Source organism: Platichthys flesus, chromosome 16, assembly GCF_949316205.1.
Source record: "Platichthys flesus chromosome 16, fPlaFle2.1, whole genome shotgun sequence".
Lineage (NCBI taxonomy): Eukaryota > Metazoa > Chordata > Actinopteri > Pleuronectiformes > Pleuronectidae > Platichthys > Platichthys flesus.
The window spans coordinates 16759624-16785852 of record NC_084960.1 but is presented as its reverse complement, the minus strand read 5'-3'; the positions used below and the strand labels follow the sequence as shown (position 1 = coordinate 16785852).

Here is a 26229-nt window from a genome sequence, read left to right as displayed (position 1 = left end):
CTTTGTTTTGTGTCTCTTTAATCATTTTGAATAAATATATTTTTGTGTCTGTCTGTTTTTAGTTGTATTTCATCTTTGTGATTTTTATCTGTCAGTTGTTGCGTGTCTTTATAGTTTTTATGCATTTTTTGTTGGATTTGTTTTTTTTGCCGTTTTGTATCGTTTTACATTTTCTCTGCATCTGTTTTTGGTCTTTCCAGACTGGGCACGTACAAAACACTCCTGCATGATACACTTGATGTATTTGTGGTCATTTCTCTTCCATGTGGTTTTGTGTCTCCCTGGGAAATGTTACGGTTGAAGACCAGTAGTTGCCATAGTTACCCTTTTCAAAACCACAACTTATTATTTGTCAGAAAGAACCAACTTCTTTCATTATTTCTTTCTTTGAAAGAAAAAAATACAAAGACGCGTCCTTTTCCAACTGTGTTGTTTATTTCAAGAGATTAAACACAGTAATATTCATGCAATACTTTTGAAAAAAGAGAGAGTTCTGAAACATTTAAATTCCTAAAACAAAAAATACTTTTATGTTTTCTACATTCGTCCATCACGACCAGCTATAGATTTCTAATGAATTATACTGTAAACAGACTAGACGAGTGAGTCAAAAAACGGTTAAGAGGGCAGTAAGACATTAGGTAGTTTCCCAAACACTGAATTTAAACTTGATCATACTCCTGCTAAAGTATAGTTCTGTTGGTATGTTTCACTTTAAGAGTATTTCTAGGCTTATTCTTTATATTTCAGGAAAAAAATATCTCTTGAGTAATTATGTTAAGCTTAATTGAATAATTCATTCACCATGCAAGTGGGAATATTTCAGATTATTAAAAAGGTATGTATGTATATAATTGTCAGGTTCCCAAGTATTTGGTTGTTGGAATTAATCTGAGGACTGGTTAAAAAAAGAAGAAGAAACCTGATTAACACATTTTGCTGTTGACCACAAGTGTTTGTATTGTTGGTTGCTACTGTACACTGGGTTGACGCATCACAGGTAAACTCGAAAATGGCATTTTGTATGAAAAAAAAAAAATGGTACATGATACATACATCTACGTGCATGAGCGACCACAACAATATGAGGATTCATATTTTTTAAGTACAAGCTGTGTGAAAGTCAGATTTTTTTTTGTAAGAAATTTAAACTTTCCTTTTGATATCTCAGAGATGAAATAAAAAGTCTGTTTCAGATGTCTGCCGCCACTCAGTGAATCAAATCATAAATATATGCAGTGGACATAAATAAATAATTTAACCTTAAATAAAATAGAAAGAAGCAGACTTCACAGAAACATTTCTATCAAACATGTCAATGGTGCACGACAATAAACACACATTAGTACCATCAGTCTTGGCTGATCACATTTTTATCTTTTTTCTTCACAGACTAGTTTAATCCAAACGTTGGAACATATTGCTTCTGGATCATTGTTTTTCCCTTAATTTTCTTTTATTCCAGTGAGATTCACATCTTGTTTTATTTCAGTTACGTTAGTAGAGAGCACAGGAGGCTACAGGGTGTAATTGCCTCTTTGGTCATTTCCTCAGAGTCTGTCGTCATCAGAAATTATTCAAATCCACAGTGAAGCTACAACAACGTGTACATCAGACTCTTGATAGTTTCTTCTTTACCAAGCACCTGTCACGCTTAACATTTTTTCTCCTCTTAGCAATCGGAGAAATCGCTGACTTCGGCTCACACCGGACTCACACGTGAGCATGTCGCCTGTAAAGCAGCAGCATAAGCCTCTACACACAGATCTCGAAGGGTGTGGCCACCAGGATGCGTCCCCTTTCGTTGTTTTCCCTGTTGGCCCGTTCATAGCTGCCGGTGGAGGACGGTGAGCTGTTAGTGGACATAGAGGAGTAGTGGGTGTCCATCATGATGCTTCCCTTTGCCGCCACACAGGCAGGTGACAAGCTCTGTTGCTTCAGTCTGTCCACCAACACGTCTTCTTCAGATGAGGACGAGCTGATTTCCAGTGGAGGAGCGCTGCTCACTAAACCTCCGTTGATGTTGCTGTTTCCGTTCTCCGTGTCCAGCATCCAGCACTGGTTGAAGTAGCTGAAGACTTCTTTGACGGAGCAGCGTCGCTCCTGCTCGATGGAGAGGAGCCTACGGAACATTCGTAGAGCATCATCAGTGAATCGGCGCCACTGTGAGGGCACCGTGCCCGTCCGGCGACGCTGCCAGCGCACAAACTCTTCATAGAAGCCGTCGTTCGGCATGGCCTTCTCCCAGGGGAAGTTTCCTGTCAGCATGCAGAAGAGCAGCACGCCAAACGCCCAAACGTCTGTAGTGTAGTCCACACAGAAACCCTCATGTCGCGAGGTATCACACAGCTCGGGCGCTGTGTACGGGATCGTACCGCTCACACGCTTCACCGGAGAGCCGGCGCGTCTTGTCATGCCAAAGTCTGACAGCTTAACCTTTCTGCACTCTTTGTCAAAGATGAGGATGTTCTCTGGCTTGATGTCCCTGTGGACCAGCTTCTTACAGTGCAGGTAATCCAGGGCGATCGCCACCTGGTGGACACAGCGCTTAGCCACCGTCTCAGGGAGTCCCACCTGAACACAGAGAGCAGACTCTAGGTGAAACCATAGCCACAAACGCATGTACAGGTTATAAGATTACAGTCACTCTCTCCATCCAATAGTGATGCTGGGTGGTCCTGTAGTTCCACTTCATAGTCACCACACATAATTTGCTAACCAGATTTCTAGACTGGGTCATTAGTCTTTAAAGGTTCCCTGTGCAGCTTTTGACCACTAGCAGCGCTACAGAGCTGTATCTATCAGCGTTTTGTTGTTTCAATATCTGACTATCAAGCTAGCAACATTATCAAACTTGATAGTAAGCTTGCTACACAACAACATAAATGCACAATAATGTCTGGTAAGACTGTACTTGGAGTTTCCCTTATTGTATTTATAAACTGTATATTTAAACATCCTCAAAACCACAACACAACACAATCCCCTTTGATTATTTGGTGTCAGCATCCTTAAATACAGCCTAACAGCTGACTCTCAATTCAGGGGCTGCATCCTTCAGAGGCTGCATTTGCAATTTGTTCTCCTCAGATCCATATTAAGTCACTTTGATCTTTGACCACTGAAATATAATCACATATATCTCTGAGTCCAAGTTCCCTCGAGCAGTCTTTAGGTATATGTGTGAGGTCACTATGACCTTTGACCACAAAAATCGAATCAAATCATCCTTAAGTCCAAGTGATTAATTGTAACAGATTTGAAGAAATTTACTCAAGTAATTCTTGAGATATCGCGTCCACAAAATGAAACGGATTGACTACTGGCTGTCGCCGACGTGGAGGCATAAACACAAATGGGCATCAAAACGTTCTTGTCGTATCCAACTTCAGCTCTGTTGCTAGGGTAACAGCAATCAGGGTGGAAATAGCTGGTGACAGCGATCATGAAAATCGCTGTAGACCCGAACGTCTAATTTCGGTTTGGCCATTGCAGTCTCCGCTGCCAAGGAGGAGGCGTCTTTGTGGACCAGGTACACCGCAATCCTCCAAAGGACAAAGCCTCTGCATTGAGACACATTCTGATTTAAACCAGTGCAGAAGAAGAGTGCAAAGCAAGATGACCCTGCAACCCAGCCTCTTCGCCTGTCTCACCTGTGGAGGGATAATGTCGAACAGATCCCCGGCCAGAGCGTACTCCTGAGCGAAGATGTAGTACTCGTCGGTCTCGAAGGCGATGCCGTACATGTTGATGATGAAGGGGCAGGGCGACAGGTAGAGGGAGATGCTGTACTCTCTCAGGAAGCTCTTCAGCTTGGTGGTCTTCTTCCTCAAAAACTTCAGGGCCATTTTCGTGCCTGAAAAACACATGGACAGCGAACGGTTGTGTAACTTCCAATCACATCTCTCACTTCTTAGTCTTTTCCACATGATAAAAGCGTGTGGTGATTTATTTCACAGCCCCCAAACTGCACGAGAGGAACTTAATTAGAATCACTTCAAATTTCATGAATAATTAACGTCTCCAGTGTCAGTTAAACCTTGATAGCATCTCTTTTTTTTGGCCTAGCAGATTTATTCTGTAAGTATTTCAAATCCTCTGCTGGATGTTCCCACAGCGACCAGGATGTTGCTGATCTGCTTTCATGTCTGGGATTTTGCGGTAAAGTGATGTTTACTGCTGCAAACATGTCCTCAAAGAGAGTCTGTAACAAGATTAGACATCCAAAAAGAAGACTGACTCATTCTAGACTGGAGTGAATCATTTCACTTGCTATAATAGTGTAAGGGCTGCACAAACTCACAGATATGTGGAGGGAGCACAAAGAATAGGAGGACGTGCTTCAGAGGCTTGAGTCACCTCAACAGCTTCTCACTGCCCCAGAACAAGAGGAGAGGGAAATTACCAGGACTAATCCAAGGGCTGGCAGAAAAACCCCAGACAATAAAGCTGGAGAGCTGCCACGTCTGCCTCCCAGTGTCAGTGGAGACGAGAGGGGACACTTCTCCAATACCTCCGCTGCAGCTCTGCAAAGTGCTGTGTGCGTTTTACAGCCATTTTAGGAAAGGTCAATTGGAGGAGGGGAGCTTACAGTTAGTTTTTTAAGCCCTGATACAAGTATTTCTACAACGCGATAACAAAATAATACTTTGTCACATCAGAACCACATTAATCAAAATATCGGGACTTTGAAAAGATTGAGCAAGGAACTAAGTCTTTTCTGAAGACCCACACAGACTTGGAGAAAAATGGCCTCTTTAGTTGAGGAGGTTATTGTTGCTCACGTCTATTCAAATGGGTTTTGTGATTTCTTTTTGGATCCCTTCCGCTTATTCCCGAAATTATTTCCCTCTTTATTCTCTTAATTGTGACTTTCTTCACAATTCTGACTTTATTCTCTTAATATTAACATATTATCCACAAAATCCCTTTCTTCAATATGTCCCTAATTGTCCATCTTAATTCCCCCATGTTGACAGGACATTTAGAAATAAATAGATGAACTTCACTCATTCGGTGAGTTAGCTGTGGGTTACACCATGATCCCACTAGTTGTTGCCTAAATATACATACATTTTCTCAAACTGGCCCCATTATCAGTTCCACTTTTGCAGAGAATATATATTTATTTGTCATAGAAGAAACCTAAAAATGTAATGATTCTCAGGAAAGTTCTGCTGTTAAAATTAAAAGAAGTAGAGGGTATAACCAGATTTTCAGGTTGGAGACTTATTGCTATCAGTTTTCATCAAGATTCAGGAGTTGTTCTCTGAGATATAGGAGAACAACAATGTTAAATAAAGTGGGAGAAAAAATTCCTGAATCTTCACCTTGATCCAGATCTGCAACCAAATTGTATCTGTTCTTCTTCAGGTCTTGGCCAATCCCTCAACAACATTAGATGGAAGTCTGTTAAGTATTATTTGTGTGTCATCTTGCTACCTAACTAACAAGCACATGTAAACAACCTCCTCAGGTAATAATGATCTTCTTTCTATGATTTCTAAGCAGATTCACAGACATTAAACCCATTGCGGTTTCTCCCAGGATGTATACGTTTGTATACACTTCTATATATACAGCCGAATCCTCAGGACCAACATGTTCGATTTACTGCGAGATGAGGCTACTTTCAGGTTTCTTAGCAAACTCACAGAATGAACATGCACGTGCAGCAACATTAATGTGTTCACTTCCAAAAAATGTGCAGCAAAGTGTGACGAGCCCAGTGTGTTTCTCTGCAGTACAACTGTTGAGTAAATAACCCCAGTCCTGTCCAAGATGCTGTGAACACATGTGATTCCCACAGGAGTGAGAGAATATCAGCTTGTGTTGCAGCAGTTTAGTGTTTTCACGTAAAATGGGTCTTTGTTAAGTCGGCCTGTTGCTAATATGCAAAGATAAACACCATCTGCTCAGTGGAACTCAGCTGCCGCCTGTGAAGCCACAGCTCCCAGTGTTTATTGGGCAGAAACAGAAGTTTAAAATTGACCCAGATTTAAAACCGTACTGACCCATAATGTTACTGTCAAAAGTTTTTATCTCTTTTCCATCCAATTGTTTCATAATTAGCTGCATCTCAGCTCTGAACAACACTGTTTTTATCCAACACAAATTAGTCAATCAACCATCCGTATTTGGCACTTTGAAAATAAAGACAACACATTTTTAACGAGCAGAATTAACTGTGTACTTCTGTGGGCAAATCAATGGCTCTCGTGCAGTCTGTTTCACTGTTTATATTCTATTTAGATTTTTATATTTCCTTGCATTGAAATAAGAGGCATGACTAGAGCGGTTCAGGAGATATAGAGGGTCATCCATTAAGAAGCAGGTCGATGGTTCAATTCCCAGCCTCCTCCCATCTCCTGTCTGCAATTCTGGCACTTAGATACACTTTATGAAAGTGTGTGTGTGGTAAATTGTTGTCTTTTAATCAGTGTTACAGCCATAACTGTCCCCTGTCCATGTTAGTGTGTTGTGTCTCTGTATCCTTTGGATTCTTGATAGATGCTCCTCCTCCTTCCTGGCTGGTGGTGGAGAGAAGGATCCGGATTGGAGCAGCATCAACGACAAGCCTCCAATCATGACGAATCACTTAAGGCTGGCTGTTTAAATTCTGTTCAGCTGGTCGGTCATGTTGGCTGTATTTCTATTTGCTTTGTATTTGTGTGTCAACAGCTTGCCAATTTATCTAATTTACCCTGAATTGTGTGAGAGCTGTCTTCTGGAGACATTAGGAGCAGGGTGCTATTTTTTGTTGTCTTTTGATTTGAACCAGTCGTCTTGTTAGCTAGGATTTATTTTCGTTTTGGTCTCGATTAGGTTGTTTGTGGAGCTCCTGTTAAGAGTCCTCTTTTTGTTATATTTGTTTTTTTATTATTTAAAATAGCAACCACCGGCTTGTTTTTCTAGTTTACTACCTGTGTTGTGATTTAATCCCAAAACCGAGTTTCTTTTTATAACCCAAATCATCTGGTTTAATGTGACCTCCTCTTCCCTAGCGAGCCGGGTCATAACAATAAGGCATATTTTCATTTGAATGTGAATTCAGGAAATGAAACTACAAAATGTCTCCATGGTAACTAAGCTAAATTCTCCTGTCCTGTAATGTTTTGTATAGTGTGCCTCAGTATTTGATATCATATCACACACACAGCAAAACAAAACATCGTTAAATTCAGAACTAGATTCTCCCATTTGAGAAACCAGAGAATATACAATATTGGTTCTTGGAAAATAAGATATGTCTCTTAATAGATCAGTAGAAAATGAAAATAATCTGCAACTATTTTCATAATGAATAAGTGGTTTCAGTCACTTCTTTAAAGAAAAAAGGGTAGAAAACTACACTACTGCACACAAAAAATATAAATTTATTTAGAAACCTAATTATACTGAATGTCAGAACCTTAAAAAGGGGACATATTTGGAAAATTCCATTTTTGGTGTGATTCTACACTTTAATTAGAGTATCTGGCATGTCTACCGACCCCAAAACTCGTGAAAAAAACAACTCCCACAATTTTTAATGGCTCCATCTAAGTCAGAAACGTCATGCTTGAGAGACTGCGAACGAGCTTCCGTATCTTTCTCCCGCACAATGAAATGGGAGTCTCTCTTACATGGCCTTGCCCCCCACACACACACACACACACACACACACACACACACACACACACACACACACACACACACACACACACACACACACACACACACACACACACACACACACACACACACACACACACACACACACACACACACACACACACACACACACACACACACACACACACACACACACACACACACACACACACACACACACACACACACACACACACTTCATCCCCCCCACCCCCCTTACACTCTATAGATATGATATTTGCCAAAGCATTTCACTTCGTTTTTACAAACCTCGGATACACCTGGAATATCTAGCTAGCAACAGATCGGTGCGGATCTGTCCAGCCGACTGGTAGCAGCAGCGAGCTAACGCTAGCTTGAAGCAACTTAGATGGGGGGAGAGCTGGCTCATTAGCTTTTAAAGGAACAGGCACTCAAAACAGGTCAATCTGAGGAGGGCTATTTTAGACAGGGTAAAAAGGGTGCGGTTTGAAATGATCCTTGTGGTATTTGACCAAAATATGTTACAGACATTTCATTAAGACCCAAAGGAATCATATCAACTTGTGTTAAAATGGTCATAACATGTAAAATAATTAAATTGTATACATCTTCCTATAGCGAAGCTGTGCTGCTATAATATAGTTCATTGTAATATGTTGACTTTTAGGCCTATTTAATGATGCACTAGTGCCCATTGCATATATCACATATTGCATAGTACATTAAAATTCTTCAGATTTAGCCTCAAGTTTCAAGGAATCAAGGGTTGGAACCGATCTTTCCTTCAGTCTATTTACTGTGTTTCACTGTTGGCTCGACATTTTTACTGAGACATTTATTCATGAAGTGTTTGAGGGCAGACTGATTCGGAGAAGATTTACATGACACTCGCCAATAATGAAGGTTCTCATGCACCCAGAAAACAGCACGTTTAAGGGCCTTTAGAAAAATCTGCTTGACTAAAGAATACTCTAAACAGGCAGTGTTGTGTCAACCCTGCGTGCCTCATATAAGATCATGAGGTTCTGAGCAGATGGTCAACATTTTGGCTTTTAATGTGTCGAGGTTAAACTAAATTTCTGTTGGTAAAGTAGTGAATTCAGGAGGACTGGATTTTGATCTTTCCTAAACTCTCTTTCTAAAAAGGTATCGTACATCACCTGCAGAGTTGGCTTTCAGAGTTTTTTTCTAAAAGGAATCGCTGAACAAGAGCACTGATCACATGTTTAAGAGGAAACAGAAAAACACTTTGATCTCAGTAGATAATGTTGCTGTGATACCAAAGTGAAACGGAGCCTTTTAAAGCTGCACTCTGAACGCTCTGTACGTAAAACGCCTCCATCCTCCTGCTCTGAATCTCAGAGTTTAGATCCATAAAATATCCTATTTTGTCCAACTGCAAAATCTGAATTCAATTCTGGAGGGAGGTGAGTTTTGTCCACCCACAGGAGAGAATGTGCTGGAGCTTAGAAATGTAACCACTTCTCCGGCTCCATCCAAAGTAAGATGGACTAAACATTGGATCATCAAACACAAGAAGTCTTCAGGTAATTATTTATTGTTATTTATTTTAAGCAAAAGTAGCAAGAACAAACTGTTTACAAATGTTGCTTTATGTGAAGCACTTGCATTTTATTGCATAAATAGTGCTTTATAAATAAAGATTGTTATAATTATTTTTGTTATTATGACCATTGTTGTTTGAATACCCAAGTAGAAGTTTAGACATTCTTTTTCAAACAATGGCTTTCAGATGGAAAACTGATCAACCTCCTGGCAGCACTATTGAACCTCCCCATCGTTACTTCCTCAGGTCCCCAGAAACTGACTCGAGCGCTGAATAGAATAGTTGATTGATTAATTAAACTAAAACTAAATTAATTAACTTGTTAATCATTTAACTCTTTACTTTTGCAAAACATTCTGCTTTTGACCTTCTCAAATATTCCTATGGGACAGTTTTCTAGATTTCAGTTATGGCCAACCTTGTGGGGTCCAACAAAGAAAAAAACTATAAAATTATGTAAAAAATGTATTAATTAAATAAATAATTATTTAGTTGCAGCAACGCATTACCTCTGATTTTGTGGACAACAAGGTCCACTTTCCCGTACGTGCCCTTCCCAAGTTCACGGACGACTTCATAGTATTTGTTGATGTCCAGTTTTTCCAGGTTCTGCGCTGCAATCAGCTGGAGTTCCTCCAGGATGTCGATGGAGGCGCGGGAGCCATGGGGCAAGGAGTTCATTCTTGCGGTGGGGTGGGCCGGGGGCTGAGGGCAGGTCTGGAGAGGTTCCTGTAGAACAGGAGGAGCAGGAAGGAAAGCAGGGTTCAAAACGTGGAACAGTATCCACCCACAACCCCATTGACTGACACACACACACACACACACACACACACACACACACACACACACACACACACACACACACACACACACACACACACACACACACACACACACACACACACACACACACACACACACACACACACACACACACACACACACACACACACACACACACACACACACACACACACACACACACACACACACACACACACACACACACACACACACACACACACACACACACACACACACACACTTATCACCATCACAGGGAAATGAGAACGCTTTGTGTGCACACCAAATTATTTGTTATAAAACTCGTGGTTAGATTTTTTTTCCACTCATCCAGTACAAAGAATTTACAAAAATGAAAAATGAGGTATCAATAGTGTTTGTTGGCACTTTGATTTTGTGGCTTTTCTACAACAAACAAGAATAATTAAACTATAGCAAGGCTAGGTTTGTTGTTCTGTACTAAATTTAAACAAACAAGTTATTTGATGGGTCTTTATAGGACTGTTAAGTAATCAAAACTATCTTCAAACCGCAGGTAAAACCTTTTCAAGAGAAAAGCTCAACAATTCAAAGTTTTGAAGGGCGTTGAAAGTAGGTTGCCTTAAAAAAAGACCAGGGGTTTAACATAAAGTATAACGTTTGGCTGATGTAAACTTATTTAATTAACTTAGTCAAATACAAATCATACAATGATTTTAGCACAGAGAAATACAATCTCAAGATCCTACTCCTTCTGACCAAATATGATTCAACTCAGTCGCCTGCTGCCCTCCATTCTCAGCAAATCCGTCTCCTCTTCCTCCTCCTCCCCTTTCTCCAACTGCTACTGAGGGAGGAAGCCAAACCACAGCAATCCGCTCTATCCTCTGCTGTTCATTAACCCGTGGTGACCTACATGTCTGAATGACTGGAGAAACTTTCGCAGCCCCGATGGTGCAGCAGAATTGCACCATCTCTCAGTAACAGGGATGAGAAAGTGTCAAATGAGACGGGACTCGAGCCACGTCTGGTGCATCAGGTCCATCTGTGCCCTCTATAAGACAGTCCTTGTCTGCATTCGGAGCATGTGCAAAGATGTGCTGACAATGTCCAAGTAGAATGTGTGAAAACAAAGAAACCAAATAAACGTATACATCATGTTTTACTGATAAAAACTGCGGAGACATTTCATTCAAAGTAAACTAAGAAAACCGTGGCTCCTAATGAAAACATCGTCTTTATAATAGTTAAATACAGTCGCGAAATGTCAGAGCAGACTGAGACATTTTTTATGATGAAAGACATAGCATAGTAAGATAGAAGTGTATTAAGTATTAAAAACGTGAAGGTCAATATATCACTTTAACGCTCCATGGGAATTTGAGAACACTGAGTTTACATCACAAAATCTTTTAACTCACAAAGTAAACTGAGTTGTGTTGCCGTAAACACAAACTGTGTGTGCTGAGTGTGAAAGTAGAACAAGCAGGTAAAAATGAGGAGTCAGCTGAGTGCAGAAGAAGCCGTCAGTCACTGGTGCGCTCAGCGTCTGCCTGACAAGGTCAATAAAACACGAATGGATGCGGCAGACAGGGTTTGTAGCTGCAAACACATGCATCTTAATTTTACAGTCAGGTCTCCTGATCCAGTTGTCCAATTAAAATTCAAACTCTGTAATAAACTGTGACTGTTTTGCACAGTTCATCTTCACAGCTTCGCATCACAAACTCCACATTATCAACACGATATGTTGAATTGGATTTTGTTGCTGCTCCTACAGCTCTGATTGGATTTGAAAAGCGCTTGAAGAGCAGTTTCACCTCAGCATTCGGCATTTTCTATGAGATGCTGGCAGCTCCAGGAGGGTCTCATTCTTTACGCAGCTCTTTGATCCATCCCTTGCCCTTGCACAGCATACTCTTTTCAAAAAAGGAGCAGAAGGTTTACTCTGCAAATGTCTTTATCGGTGCGATGTTACCAGGCTCGGGTTATACAATTAAAGCTCCTCAGATGTTATCAATAATAAGAAGTATGAATCCTTACACCTGTTTTTATGTGCCTCTTCAATTCAGTTGAGACAAGGTCACTGAGCAGAAACACTCGAAATTCAAGGAAAATGGAGGATACACAAAAGAACACACATGGAAGGGATGGAAGAGTTCATATTGCTGTTGCAATTCTTTATATGGAGATGAATTAACGAGCTTTCCATTTGAAAAGTTAAGAACCTGGGCCTGAAGATCGTGTCAAATACTTAACAGATATCTGAAAGTCAAACTCATACATAAACCACACCTATGAACAGTAATGAAGCAAATTCATTTTATGAGATACATTGATTATGAAATCTCCTTGCAGATAAACCAGGTGGGATGAATACAAAGTTGTATAACTTCACTCAGCACCATAGTCAGTTTATAAAAAGCTCTGCACACAAAGTCCGGCATACAAAACAATAAACAAGTGACAGTATATTGTAGAACTGTTTGAGGAGGACTCACTAATGACAAGGAATAATTCTGCAGTAGCTCTGGAGCATTAACACATGACAAGAGAACAGCCAATTACAACCAGGCAGGTTTAGAATAGACACTAGTTGATCCAAATCAACAAATCTTCTTTGTTTGTTTATTATTATTATTATTCCACCTAGCGAGGAAAACCTCATGTGAAGCATCTCGGATATTGTGAAAACTCTGCGTGAATCATTTAGTTCCTGATACATTGAGCTGCTACGACTAAAGCCCTGAGAAACCATTTTGTTGTCAGCAGGACAACATGTTTACCGTTGCCAGTGCAGCCTTGACATGTATGCATGTATTATGTACAGGTTCAAATGTATTTCGCTCTCTCAGCCGATAAGATGCTGAGGAAAAGTATACGCCCATACGTGCTCTCACGCTACCGTCATATCAAAGAACTTCGGGATGAAAGAAGACGCGAGCAGCACTAATTAGAAGCATCTTCGGTGCGCTGCAGCTCCCAGGAGCTCCTGTAACCGTGCCACGGCTGCTTCCTAGAGGGCCTCAAGGAACGCCAAGCCCTGTTTGCCTTCCCGACAAGAGGGGACGAGAACCGCCCGCTGTCTCTTTTCAGTGAAATGCTCATCAGTAATCAAAGCACAGCTGGAACTCAGCCAACCTGCCTTGCGTCATTGCCGCTCGTCTCCACTTCTGCACCTCCATACAGGAGGGGAGTTAGTGGTTCAGTTGACTGCAAATAGAGGTCCAGGAGCTAAGAGTGTTAATGAACATCCTCATATCTTTTTACACCAACAACAGGAAGGTGTCATTCCTGCCATAACTATTGGATGATCTGCTTTAACCTTTCAACAGTTCCTTCTAGACTACGCTTCCTATTAATGTTAGAATCTGAAAACTTGTTGAACTTCAACTTATGATTTTCCAATTGTAAAATGGACCAATTACTCTGTATTTTGGTCACACATCTTAAGGAAATACAAGGAACTAGTATGCAGTTTGTATATTTATTGTGTTCATGGACAAATATTTGATAAAAGAAGATATTTTCATTTGGAGTACCGCAAGGTTCAATTCTTGGTGCTCTCCTTTTCAGTCAGCTGTATATTTGATTTCACTAACTAATTATAATTTGACATGTATGTCTGCAATATGCACAATTTCTCTCAATTTAAAAAACGGTCAACCTCAACCTCAGCATATATGATGATGGCATATGGACTGAAGATTGACATAATCAACATCGTTATGTTGCATACAGAATCAGAGAAGCCAGTGATCATTGTCAGTACATCCATGCAGATAATGCCGAAAGAAACTGTGAACGGTAGCTGCTGTATTTGTATTATGTATTTTGAATGATGCTAATTTCCAACTGTGTAAACAATATATGTTTAAGTTACAGTTTTAGTAACTGAATTCGCACTTATTCTATTCTATCCCAAAGCATTACGGGAAACATATTTCCAAAAGTACAATTTAAGACCAAAGCAAGACACATAATTACAGAAATCCATTACATTCAAATAATATTTAAATAATATTAATTTAAATAATATTTAAAATTAACTTTCCAAGAACATATATAGTATGACTCATAAAATAAGTATCAACTCAGTGTGAAGTCATTCGTTTTGATTTGATTTTGTTTGGCATTTTGTCCAGCGCCATCTTGTTTTTTTTAAAAGTAACCATATTTGAAAGAGGGGGGGGGGTGGAGCCTGGCCAAGAGCTCTAGGAGCTGCACGCCCATCTACATCTGGGACCCTCAACCATTGGACGATATTAACTGCCAATCACACAGTATCCAAACCTCAATGCATACCGTGCTTTATCGACTTTTTGACTCTAAACAGCACCATAATTAACAAACCGAACATCATGTTGCATTGAAGGACACTTCAAACTAGAGATTGAGAGCATAAACTCTTAAGGAAAACATTAACTGCAATCTACTTGTCATTTGAGAGAGTTTCAGGTAAATCTGCATTGGCAATCACTTTCCTGACCTGGAGTCTACAACCAGACTATGGCGGTGGCACCTCTAAAAGCCTGTAAATAAAGAAAACATCACAGCGCATCATAGTTAAGACTGACTGGTCTAACTTTCTAGTCACAGAACATGGAAATAACTATAGAGGTCAGAGGATTTCTTTTACCTCTTCACACAAAGGAGCTTGTGCAGGCTTGTATTTGGTGCAGACTTCAGCTCCTGCACTGCAATTAACTCAGGTATCCCAAAAAGTCAGTAAATCAATGGCAGCTCGTACGGAATGATGCTGGCTGAGTTTTGACTGGAACAAAAAGCATAGATCGGATTGTTCCTGTACTAAAGTCCCTGCAGTTTTTCAGGTATTGTTGGATAGATTTTAAGATCATGGCACGTGTTTACAAATCTATTCAAGGCCCCGGACCATCGCTGATACGCTGCCAAGATACACTATGTACCTGGTGACTCAGATGCAGAGACACAGAAGATGCTGCTTTCTTCATGTTGTGGAGAACATCGGTTGATTCAGTTGCCATTAATACAACACATGATGGACAATCAACATGACAAACCTGATAAAACTGCTGCGTAACCGTCTCTCTCCGATTGTGCATTAAGCACTGCAGGAACCAAAAAAACGCCTCTGCCACCTCATTTGTGAACGAGCCAACATCGACTTGTAAAAAAGATCAGCACCCAATGAATCATTTATAATGTTAAATCGATACGTCGCCCAACTGAAAAACACTTAATGAACAAGTGCTACCTTCTTAAACAATATGTGGCTCCATAAAAGTATTCAGTGCTGCAAAGGGTTCCAGAGAGAGGAGGACAAAAATCGATTCATCATCGCTTGTTAAATAAAATTTGAGGAGGTTCTGTAACCTCCTCAAATTCTGTTCTGTACTGCAATATCTCAATAACCAACGCATGGATTGATGTGGAATCTACCCTCAGGTTGAATTGTACAACTTTTAAAATCTTAGCTGTGATAAACGAAGCCAATCTGCACAAAGACCTGGAAACCTGACAGGCTAGGCATCAAATCCCTACCTATACGTTTTTTACTCAAACAAAATGTAGGTGCATGCATTTCTTTTAAATGTCTAAATGGTTCTTTGACCATTGCCAGGAGAGGAGTTAAAAGCATGGGTCTACTCCAGAGTCAGGTTTGAGTCAAAAAAAAGAAGATGATTTGATGTGCTCCTACTGTACGGTTCAATCGTCAAGCCATGACCTGACTGGTCACACTGGAGGTACCAGTCCCCTTTTTCCTTTCACGAAGCTGACAAGTGGAAAACACTCTGCCTTGACCATTTGAGCCGACACGAGCAGATAAACTCTGGCCACAGCTCGACGAGCCTGGCTTCCATGTTTTCTGTCCATATGACGCATTGTGTCGTCATGCCCTAGTTTCACGTTCATGGTTTTTACATTTCACGCAGGCGCAGTGAGAAAATAAAAGGTGCTGACGAGTTTACCTAATAGACTTGTGGCTATGCTATACCTTAACCGTGTAAGAGCCTGAATGACCAACATTTTGTACATCCCCTTAATTGAACTGACCGTCTGGCGGTCAGGAGCACCATGTCCACCGTATGATATAAGGAGCTGGTTCTTGTATCCAAATCGTCACCTCCACATTCACTTACAAATTTGTTCTGTGAGATATAAAACATTAAAAGCCAACCACCCAAAGGGCTTATTTTAATGGAACAGACTAATCCCTGTGAAACCTGTCATGCATGATCAGGTGGGAACACATGAGAATGAACATGGAAAAAAACGGAGGAAGGATCACATCTGTTTCACTGAGTCCACAAAACAACGACGCGACAAAGGAAATGAAATCTGGGCTGCTTGACTCATACACTCTGACGGCGCAGGCAGCTCGGAATCAAATGAAGATCTGTCGTCTCCTCTGTCAGAGGCTCTGCTGCAGAGCTGAATGTGATCTGAGGAGTAATCCTGATGCTGAGCTGCTCGTTTTCCAACAGAAAAGCAACATTCTTTGATCTTTAACAACAAACTGAAGATGAACTGGTTGTTAGTTATTGTTGCTTCAGCATAAAATCAGAGGCAGGTAAGAGTCACTGATTCGACAGAAGTGGATTTTGAGCTTTGCCAGTCGGGCAGGTTTGTTTTAATTACCCGATTTTTTAATACCTAAGACATTTGTTCTTTGCTTTAATAGCAAGAGACGGCTTCGTAAACACAGTGGATCTTTTGAATGCTTGACTGGAAATTGAAGGCTTAAAGAGCTGAAATGACTCGTCAACTGACAGAAAAACACTCAATATATATGGTGAATGGTTTCGATTTTGTATTTATATAGACCTTTTCTAGTCTTGATGACCACTCCAAGCTCTTTACAGTACAGTTTTAAATTCACACATTCACACACACATTCACACAGTGCACCCATTAGCAGCAATTTGTTGTTAAAGGAAAGCTGCAATATATGATTTAATAAGTCAATAAATCTCTTTTCAAACAAATACCAGGATTTCTCTTTTTACTATTTTTTGATTTAGACGAAAAAACAGAATATATAGGGTGGTAGGGGATAAAAGCAATAACTGATATATTGGTTATTTCCTTCAGTTACTTCTCATGCTGAAGAAAAACAACTAATGTTCTCTGGTTTCAGCTTCTCTCTTAAACCAGAGAATATATGACAAGATTTGTTTGAACGAGACAAGTCAAATGTGACAAAACGTGTGTGAATGTTTCCGTGACATTCACAAAATAAAAAACTGAAATTATTCCACTATTAATTTTCGTTGCAATCAGGAGTTGAAGTGGGCCGGAACGATCTGGCACAGGCGCCTTCAGTTAATAAGTAAATAAATCTGATCTGGCAGATTCATACATAACAATATGGGCAGGTGGACCGTCAAAAAAGTCCATTAGGTTTTCAGGGGCTTTTTCTGTGATCTGGTCGTCAGACCTGCTGACAGAACATATAAGACTTCTGCTGCTGTACTTGAGCACTTCTCTTTAAGAAGCTCACTACTGCAGAAACTGAATCATCTTTTCAGTCACTTTTCAAACAGAAAATGTCCATAATCTGCTTTCTTGGTCCAACAACAAACTTAAGACACTGTGGTCTCTGAGGCTCTGCATTTTTCAGACGGTTTATAGTTAATATAAATTCAAATAATTGAGGAGGTGATCTTTAGATGAATCATTCTGCTAAAACGTGCTGATTGCTGATTGGTCATGTGTCAGCATGACCCTCTGAGACTGAGTCTAATGACCACCTGCAGGGGGACCAGTAAGATCGGGTTGTTAGATAAATGTAAATCAGGCTAATTTATATGATAGTGCCGTTAATAACTATATTCAAAGCTCACTACAGAAGCAGTGTGAAGAAACAATGCAAGGCTGTAAAGTTTTTTATCGCGTGTGACGTTACTAATACTTTGGAAGAAGATTTTTACGACAACTGGAAAGGTTAAAATCTGATCTTATAAAACTAAATTTATTGTTTCTACCACTTATATTGAAACAAAACAAAACTGCCGGAAAGAAAATCTAGACAAACTTAACAGCGCCCCCTACACAACCTGTGCATCATGAAAGTGGAAGCTCTCCATAAATGAGAAATTCTCTGGTGAAACCTTTACGTTTCTTGTTTTGTTCAAATCTAAACGTGTTCAGTTTACAGTGAGCTGAGCCTTGGGGCAGGGAAGGCGCCGCTTCATCCTAATCTACAAATGTTCATGAAACCACTCAAAAGTGCAAATTCTGTCTGAAGAGACAAACAAAACTATCTTTACCTGCTCAGTCAACAGTGAAAGTAGAGTAATGTTCTGTCATCAAGAGTGTTCACTGCCGTATCAGACATTTCAAGCTTTCAGCTCCGTCCTCTCATTTTTACTTATTCAAGTCAAAGTCAGTGAACTTGACATGTGCAGTGAGACGTTCCGACTCTGCCCGCTGACACTAAACAAAACCAGTGGGATTATTTCTGCCCCGTGAGCACCTCTCTCCCCTGGAAATGTTTGTAGAGGTATAACTCCATCCTGCTGGCCAGCACAACTGTGTGTGTAGACGTGGCGCCTCGTGCGACAACCTGCAGTTTCGGCCCTGCTGGTGGGGGCCCCTGGTGGACAGCTCCTGCGGCGCTCATGGGGCTTCGGAGCACATCAAAGCAACCAGGCTTCAACCGGTTCGGACCACAGCATCTGCAAACAGTGAGGCTTTGTGCCTGCACGCTCGGCAGCACATCACTGGGCCGCTGCTCTAATGCCAACCCGATTCTGCCGCTGTGAACGCTGCGCTACAGTCAACATTTCCCTCTTTTGTCCCCTTTGATCTCCATCTCTTTCATCCTGGACTCTGTCTCCTCTGTATGCCATGTGTACATGTGCGTCAGTGCAATGTGAAAACCAGCGTCTCACAATGAAACAGCTGTAGGACTAATGATTATTGCCAGTGTCCATTAAGATGAGTCAGTTAATTTTTATTCTCTGTGAAATATCAAACATCTTGACAAAATTAAACCCAAAGTTCCCAGAGAGCAGACATTCACTTCTTCTTCTTCTTCCATTGGGATAAGGAGGGAGAGTGGATCGTCGACCTGAGGGAGCTGATGTTAAAAGTTTCAACCTGAGTCCCCCATTCTGCATGCCGAGGTGTCCTTGAGATAGATGCTGGTCCCTTAGTTGCCCTGGACGGCTGTGCTGACGGGGTGTGAGAGATGTGTGATAGAGGAAGTGCTGCACTGCACTGTATGAATGACTGTGTGAATGGGTGAACTATGGTGTAAAGTGCTTTGAGCCATCCTAGACCAGAGAAGTATGATTGAAATACAGGCCATTACTCCATACCTCATTTCAGTGTCTCTGGTGACACTTTCCTACGGAGGCCCTGAAGTGAGAAATCACAACAAATCGCATAAAGTGTGAATCAGCTCTGCAAACACAAAGCATTGCTTCACATCCGTTGTAGCTGCATAGTGCATGTGACCCCAGGCAGCACTTGGGTGTGTGCACGTGAGGATGTGCACAAATGCAGAATATACGATCAATAATTTTACAAATGCCAATAACCATATTAGACGTTCACTGATTACACAAACACACAGACACACACACGTGCAGCTAGGACACAATAGCTCCACAGCAGCTCCATTGTTCTGCTCAGTCACTGTTTGGTCACATGGTGCAAGTTCAGGAATTAAACTTAAATTAAATAAAAATAAAAATAATAATAACAACAGAGTTTAAATTAGCAGAACAAACGGTGTGAGTTCTTCATTGGCAGTGGTTCAGTGTGATGAGCGCACACACACAGCGGCGCAGCAACACAACAGCAGACACACAACCTCGGCTCAGTGTGAGGGTGCATGCATGAAAACACAGCTGGAGAATAAAGGAGCGTATACGGTGAGAGATGTGTTACCTCAGAGAATGTGCAGCCTGCAGCATCAATCCTTCCACACGGAGTCCTCAGCTCCCAGGAACCCTCACACACCTGACTGACAGGGATGATCCGAACAGCAACACTATGAACAAGGGATTATATTTATGATGGGGATGGATCGAGCAGAGCGACAGTGAATCTGAAGCAGAGACCTCCTCTACCGCCTGTCTGTCTGTCTGTCTCTCAGTCTCTCTGTCTCTCTCTCTCTCTCTATTGTCTCCGGAATGGGCCGGCGGACACGCCCACCGCCTCCAACGTCCAATCAGGGCGCAGAGCGGCGTTGCGCTCCCCTGCGACGACGATGCCTTCATGTACCGTCGCTCTTTATCACTTCGGCTATTGATTATAGCTCCTGCAACTTTAAAGAGCAGCTGCTGCTCATATTGGCGGGCTGGTTTTGAACGAGATCGCCTGACTTTGTTTTTTATACCCTGCTTTGTCTGATCTCTTTTAATGTTTTAATTTGGTTTCCCTGATGCATGATTGTCAACCTGCAATTTTTCCTTTCTATCTTGTAAAGCACTCTGTAACTGTCTTTTGAAAGGTGCTTTATGAGTAAAGATTGTTAACATTAGATTTATTATTGTATTATAATTTATTTTGCTCATCATTTATTTTAGTCTATCTTTTTTATTTGTATGGCTTCTAAATGTATGTCTGCAATAACTACATAGTTGATGTTTATTCACTGTATATGTTATTTTTTATACATATATGTAACATATATATTATATGTTTTATTTTTACACATTTTGTAGTTTTTCTTCTGTAAATGTAACTAGAGATTTTTACGTTTTTATAGGTGCCTGTGTCATGTGTGTTTTTTTTTTTTGTGCGGCCGCTTATCACTTAGTTAGATTAAAAAAGGGAGTAATTCACACTTTTAGTTGAAAGTTTTATGAAAAAAATCCCCTGCTCCAGATGCTTAAAAGTTATTTTTAGGGTCAACTTTTAAATATTATCAGCCCATACACTGATTAGCACTATATGCGACTGGAGAGACATTGTTTCTCCAAGTCCTTGCAGGCAGCATGAGCGAGTGGCGGTCACGAGCACAGCGTGTGCACGGTCAAACTGCGAACTGCTCACTGAAATCGATGTTTTTTGCAGCTCTGCAGCAGCAGCCGTGAATTAAAGGTGTGAGCTGTCAAAGCTAAAGTGACCTTGTGGTTTTTATTATTGTCTCCTTTGGTTAATTAATTGAGACAGAAGTTTTGCTGCTGTAGTTTGGTGCATAGACTGAAGTTTACTGGATATGGGATGCCTTTTGTAAAGCAACTCACGCTGAAAATAACGGCAACATTTGTCACATTTAGCTTCAAACCATGTTTAAAAAACTGGTGTGAATTTTTTAGAGTCACTTTTTTGCACATTTACAACAATATTTGTCAACTTAGAGATATTTTAGATATTTAAATCCAAATGTTAAATGTTACACTTAAATGTTAAATGTTAAATCTAAATGCTAAATCTAAATCTAAATGTTAAATTTAAATCTAAATCTAAATGTGAAATCTAAATGTTTAATCTAAATCAAAATCTAAATGTTAAATCTAAATGTTAAATCTAAATCTATATGTTAAATCTAAATCTAAATCTAAATGTTAAATCTAAATATTTCGGGTGAAACTAAATATTTAACTAATATGCAAATGTAAATGCCGGTAACAGGAATAACAAAATAAAAGCTTGAGGAGTTCAGAGTGTGTTTATAGTGGTATATAACGAATAAATCTTATCCGGGGAAACGGAGTCTTGGACATGGATTATCGTTCACACCAATTTTTTAAACATGGTTTGAAGCTAAATGTGACAAAATAGTGCTGTTATTTTCTGCGTTGGCTGCTTTACAAACGGCACCCTATAACTGGATTCATTCTGTCATCCTTCATCATCCGTCTGCAACAAAATCTCTACTTTTATTCTAAATATCTACTATTTTGGTTATGAAATACTTTTTTTCCTCAAGTCTATGAAAATACAATCAAACTCATATCTGTAACTGAAACATTAAATCAAACAATTACAAAATTGGTGAAAATTAAAGTGACAGTATATTGTAGAACTTTTTGAGGAGGACTCACTGGTGAAAAGGAATAATTCTGAAGTAGCTCTGGAGCATTAACAAAGGACAAGAAAACGGAACATTCCAAGCAGACTGGTTTAGAGTGGGCACTGCCCCCCATTAAAATAATATAATAATTATCACAATGTCTTCAAAAACAATAGTTTCCTGGCACCGTTGCTGCTTCGGCCCTAATAAGAAACACTCACTGAAGCTGTAACCTGTGACGAGGGAACATAAGAAGACTGCCGCTTCATTTTGAAGTGGACACAGGCTGAAAAATGACCAGGATCCAGAGGACTTTATATGCAATTTATATTGTATTATATTGCAAATTTCCCCACTGTGTGACTAAGAAAAGATCATCTTATCGTATCTTACGTGAACGACAAGATTCTGAAAACATTCACACCGGGAAATGTGTGTCACAGCTGCCGCCAGGAGACGAAGTAGCCTTAAAGGGCCCATATTTCGTTTTGATAACATATGTCTTAGAAATGACTGAGATAAAAAAATCTGCAGCGTGACTGTTTTCATACTTTTAAAACTCAAAGCATCATGAAGGAATACGTTTTTACAGGGACTTCCTGCTCTTGTACAAAAATTAAGCTTTATTATCTTGAACACAAGTTTCGCCATCTTACGCTTCATTTGGAGCAAGGGTCTGCTCATGTTGGTGTGGAGCCATGGTATCGAAGTCCTGCCGTTAAACACTCTTGACCTAACGTAAGTCAGGCTCAGTCGTCAATCATGACGTTTCACTTTGTTTCATATCATATTTCCTCAATGACAGAAACAATCTTAGTGAAAATTTTACTTAACATGATCAAGGCGATTTGGCTTCACTTTTGGGAGTTGTCATGTCGTCCATCTTTAAGTAAAGTCTCAATTCTACCCATTAACATGGAGGAGGATGATTTATGACCTCTACTGCAGCCAGCAACCAGGCTTTCCCTCCTGTTTGTTCTTTGTCCTCAAAGGACACCATAGATCAAGACCTCCTCAGTTGAAATACTGAGGAAATACTGCAGATGTTTAATTATTGAACATGAAGTCAGAGGATCATTTTAATTTTACTGATCCTGAGACATCTGGCGTGTTGCCACAGCAGATTGGTATTCTGCAGGCAAACAGATTAAACTCAGAGGAGACAACTTGAGTTGCAGGACGGAGGAAGGCAAGCAGTAGCAAGGAGAGAAAACCCATCCATGTTTTCTTTTTACTATCCAATCCCCGCTGACATCATTCAGGAGTGGATTATTCAGTCACACCTCACAGTTAAATGTTCAAAGTGGGTCCCTCGACAGTTTTGCAGTCGTGTCCTCTCGATGCCTGGGATTAGAGCTCATTTAAAAAATTGACTTTCTGACAAAACCTTAAATCAAACTGGGAGTAAAACATATCCTGGAAAAGAGGAATAGAAGAACGAGGAGAAGGAGGAGGAGAGGTGACGCAATTGTATCTTTCTCCAGTGAGTGTCCTCACAGTCAGTTATTAAAAGACAGTGTATCTTAGAGGACACTGGAGCTTTTCAGAAATGACTACAGAAATTATCCAGAAAATTGGATCAATTTCCAGAGCTTTCCTTTCACATATGAAGAACGCAGCAGGAGATTGTCTGTGTCAGACACATCAATAATACAAGAAAATTTCAGGAACATTTACGGTGACCAAGACACTTGAAAACATATCACCTTTCAATACACTGGGCATGTGCGTAGCGGTGTAAACAGGAAGCAGATTGCCTAGTCTTGCTAAGTTGCAGAGAGACAACATAAGATCTGGACATTTTCTGGAGTTTTGTCCTTCACATATGTGGAACGCAGAGGGACATTGTCCAAAACAAATCTGGAAAATTCAATGAAAATATCCAGTCTTCATTGCATGTGTTTTCTTTCTTTCTTTCCTTCTTTCTTTCTTTAGATGTATAACAGATGGATGGATGGATGGAACGATAGATAGTTAGAAAATGTGGTTTCTCTGTTTGTCTTCTGTTTAATCTTGTGATCATTTGATCAGAGTGTGCACGGGAGACTGAACGTGAACCAGTCGAATTTAAAGCTGCCTTTGGCTCAAACTGAAGGTGGAAGAAACTCTGCTGAAGGATTCTCTGCTACAGTTTTCCTGTGGGAGGTTTAAGAGCAGATCGTTAGTTGGCTGTTATCATGACAACGTGTCTAAATGCATTGTCTGATCAATTCTCCTTGGGCAAGATTAATGACCTCCCAGGATTGGAAGGATGTTGTGGCTGCTACTGTAGCTACGCCTCTTCGACGCCGAGCGAGTGTCTGCAGGTCAGGAAAACGATGCTTGTATTTAAATATTGTCTTCAATTGTTTGCCTGAATGTACCAGAAATCCTCCTGTTGTTGTATATGCCTCTGTCCCGGACAATCTCCTGCTGCATTCGGCAAACTGAACTCAAAAAATTCAGTCTGGGCATTTTCCAGAGTTTATTTCTCATTGTTTGTGATAGTTAAATGCTTTTAAAGTCAACATTTAATTAAACACACACACACACACACACACACACACACACACACACACGCACATACACACACACACACACACTGAGTGATTAGTGATCCAGAGGAATTTGTGCCTCACATTTGTCCTTAATCGCACCCAAGCAGTTTATCGGTGAACAGCTGGGACTCCTTCAATCAAGGTAACAGGCAATCTCCCAGAATGCCGAGCAGCACTATACCCCCCCTGCCCTGGGCTGACATCCAATGTTTTTTTTAGTCTCGTCAGGAGTCAGACTCTGGGTAGCCAGTTACTGCCCTGTCTGTTGAAGCATCTCTTCAGATAAACAGACAAAATTTCCTGACTGCTCCTGTGAGCGCAGAGAGGCCGAAGCCCAGGGACAGATCAGGTGCAAGATCGCTGCTGTTATGTAATTACAGACTAAAATGTGGCTGTGGCTGCATAGCGGGCAGTGGCTGTGGGGGTAATTAATCCAGACACCATGGCCTGGAGCTGCAGAAGTGATTGACTGTGCTGTTGTGTTGGGACATTATTCCAGAAACCTGCTTCAATGGAATCCAGCCTTGATCAAGAAAAACACCCTGAATTTTAAAATGTGAAGCTGCCTCCACGTCTAATTAAAGCTTCTGATAATGACAACTTACCTGTTCAGCTCATAGACTGTATATATAGAGGTTCAGCTACAGGAGCCGCTATCATCCTATTAACAAGTGGAAGACAACATTGTGTGCAGTGTTTTGGTCTCCAACTAAAGCCCCTTGTCCATTCTTCAAATAACCCACTAACACCCACTAACATCTGGAGTTTGTCTACAATGGGAACCGGTACAATCTGCAGTCAGTCTTGGGTCATATCACTTTACTATAGACAGGTTTTAATCAGCTCGGGGCAACGATCGGCAGTGATGGAAACATGACACCTGGGTGGGTGATCATGCTAATTAGGTAAAACCACGAGGTGAGAGTGCATGAAGTCGAGTGTGATGCACCACAGGAAAAAACAGAAAAGCTAACTGCTCTACTGGCAATGGGAACAATGTCCATATACCTTCTTTTGCTGTAAAATAGGTCTTAGCAGCTGCAGAGTAAACAACCTTCTACCTATTTACACCATCACATGAGATCTGCGTTTTATCTGGATGGAAACATTTTGTTTCAGTTTTAAAACAATCTATGTAATATGGTTTGTTACTTATGACATTCACCACACACACTTATGAGCCTTAAAAGTAAGTTGGGTCTCATTAAACTTTTTCTTCTCAAGAATTTTCAAAGAAAACTCTAAGTCAGTAAGGATAGCTGTCTCCACGTTTACAGTCTTGAGGCTAAGCTAAGCTGACCGTACTGCAAAAAAAACACACATACCACACAGGATGATGCCACTTGGGGGGTCTGCTCCTGTTGGCCCGATCTGGGCCACAAGTAAGATAAAGCAAAGACCACCTGTCAACCAAAGGTGTCCCAAATATGTTTACCATTCACCACGCATGGGCCATTTTTGTTTCACATCCAGATTACACCTTGATGAGAACACAGGTCAATTTTGTTAGGCTCACAATTGTAATTTGACAAGTGGGCAACTTTAGTCTCACATCCATTCTGTTCATGCCAGTGCTCCCTCATTGCCTGGAAAGGCCCGCATTCATATGCTACCTGGGTAAGGACAATAGCAGTGATACATTTACTGCACTGACATGAGAGTACTATTAATTGTATCACCTCACTCTCAGCAAGAAGGACAACAAGGTGAGTTTATCCATCAACAAGGTCGTTGTAAGTGCTTTACATAAGACA

The 26229-nt window shown here is 40.6% G+C and overlaps 1 protein-coding gene across 1 annotated transcript; it reads right to left on the bottom strand.

Moving 5' to 3' along the window:
• Window positions 1-445: 445 nt before the first annotated feature.
• Window positions 446-20052, bottom strand: unm_sa1261 (un-named sa1261). The gene is made up of 4 exons (XM_062407183.1): window positions 19865-20052; window positions 9712-9931; window positions 3654-3856; window positions 446-2574 (listed from the first exon to the last, which is right to left on the bottom strand). Exons 2-4 carry the CDS (start codon window positions 9881-9883, stop codon window positions 1756-1758), a joined length of 1194 nt encoding a protein of 397 aa, XP_062263167.1. The 5' UTR covers window positions 9884-9931; window positions 19865-20052; the 3' UTR covers window positions 446-1755.
• Window positions 20053-26229: the final 6177 nt, after the last annotated feature.

Excerpts from the sequence above, each read along its gene's own strand:
- unm_sa1261 (XM_062407183.1), bottom strand. The coding sequence starts at position 9,883 with ATGAACTCCTTGCCCCATGGCTCCCGCGCCTCCATCGACATCCTGGAG. Across the intron at positions 3,857-9,711 it reads TGTTGTCCACAAAATCAGAG|GCACGAAAATGGCCCTGAAG; the intron begins GTAATGCGTTGC and ends TGTGTTTTTCAG. Across the intron at positions 2,575-3,653 it reads TCGACATTATCCCTCCACAG|GTGGGACTCCCTGAGACGGT; the intron begins GTGAGACAGGCG and ends CTCTGTGTTCAG.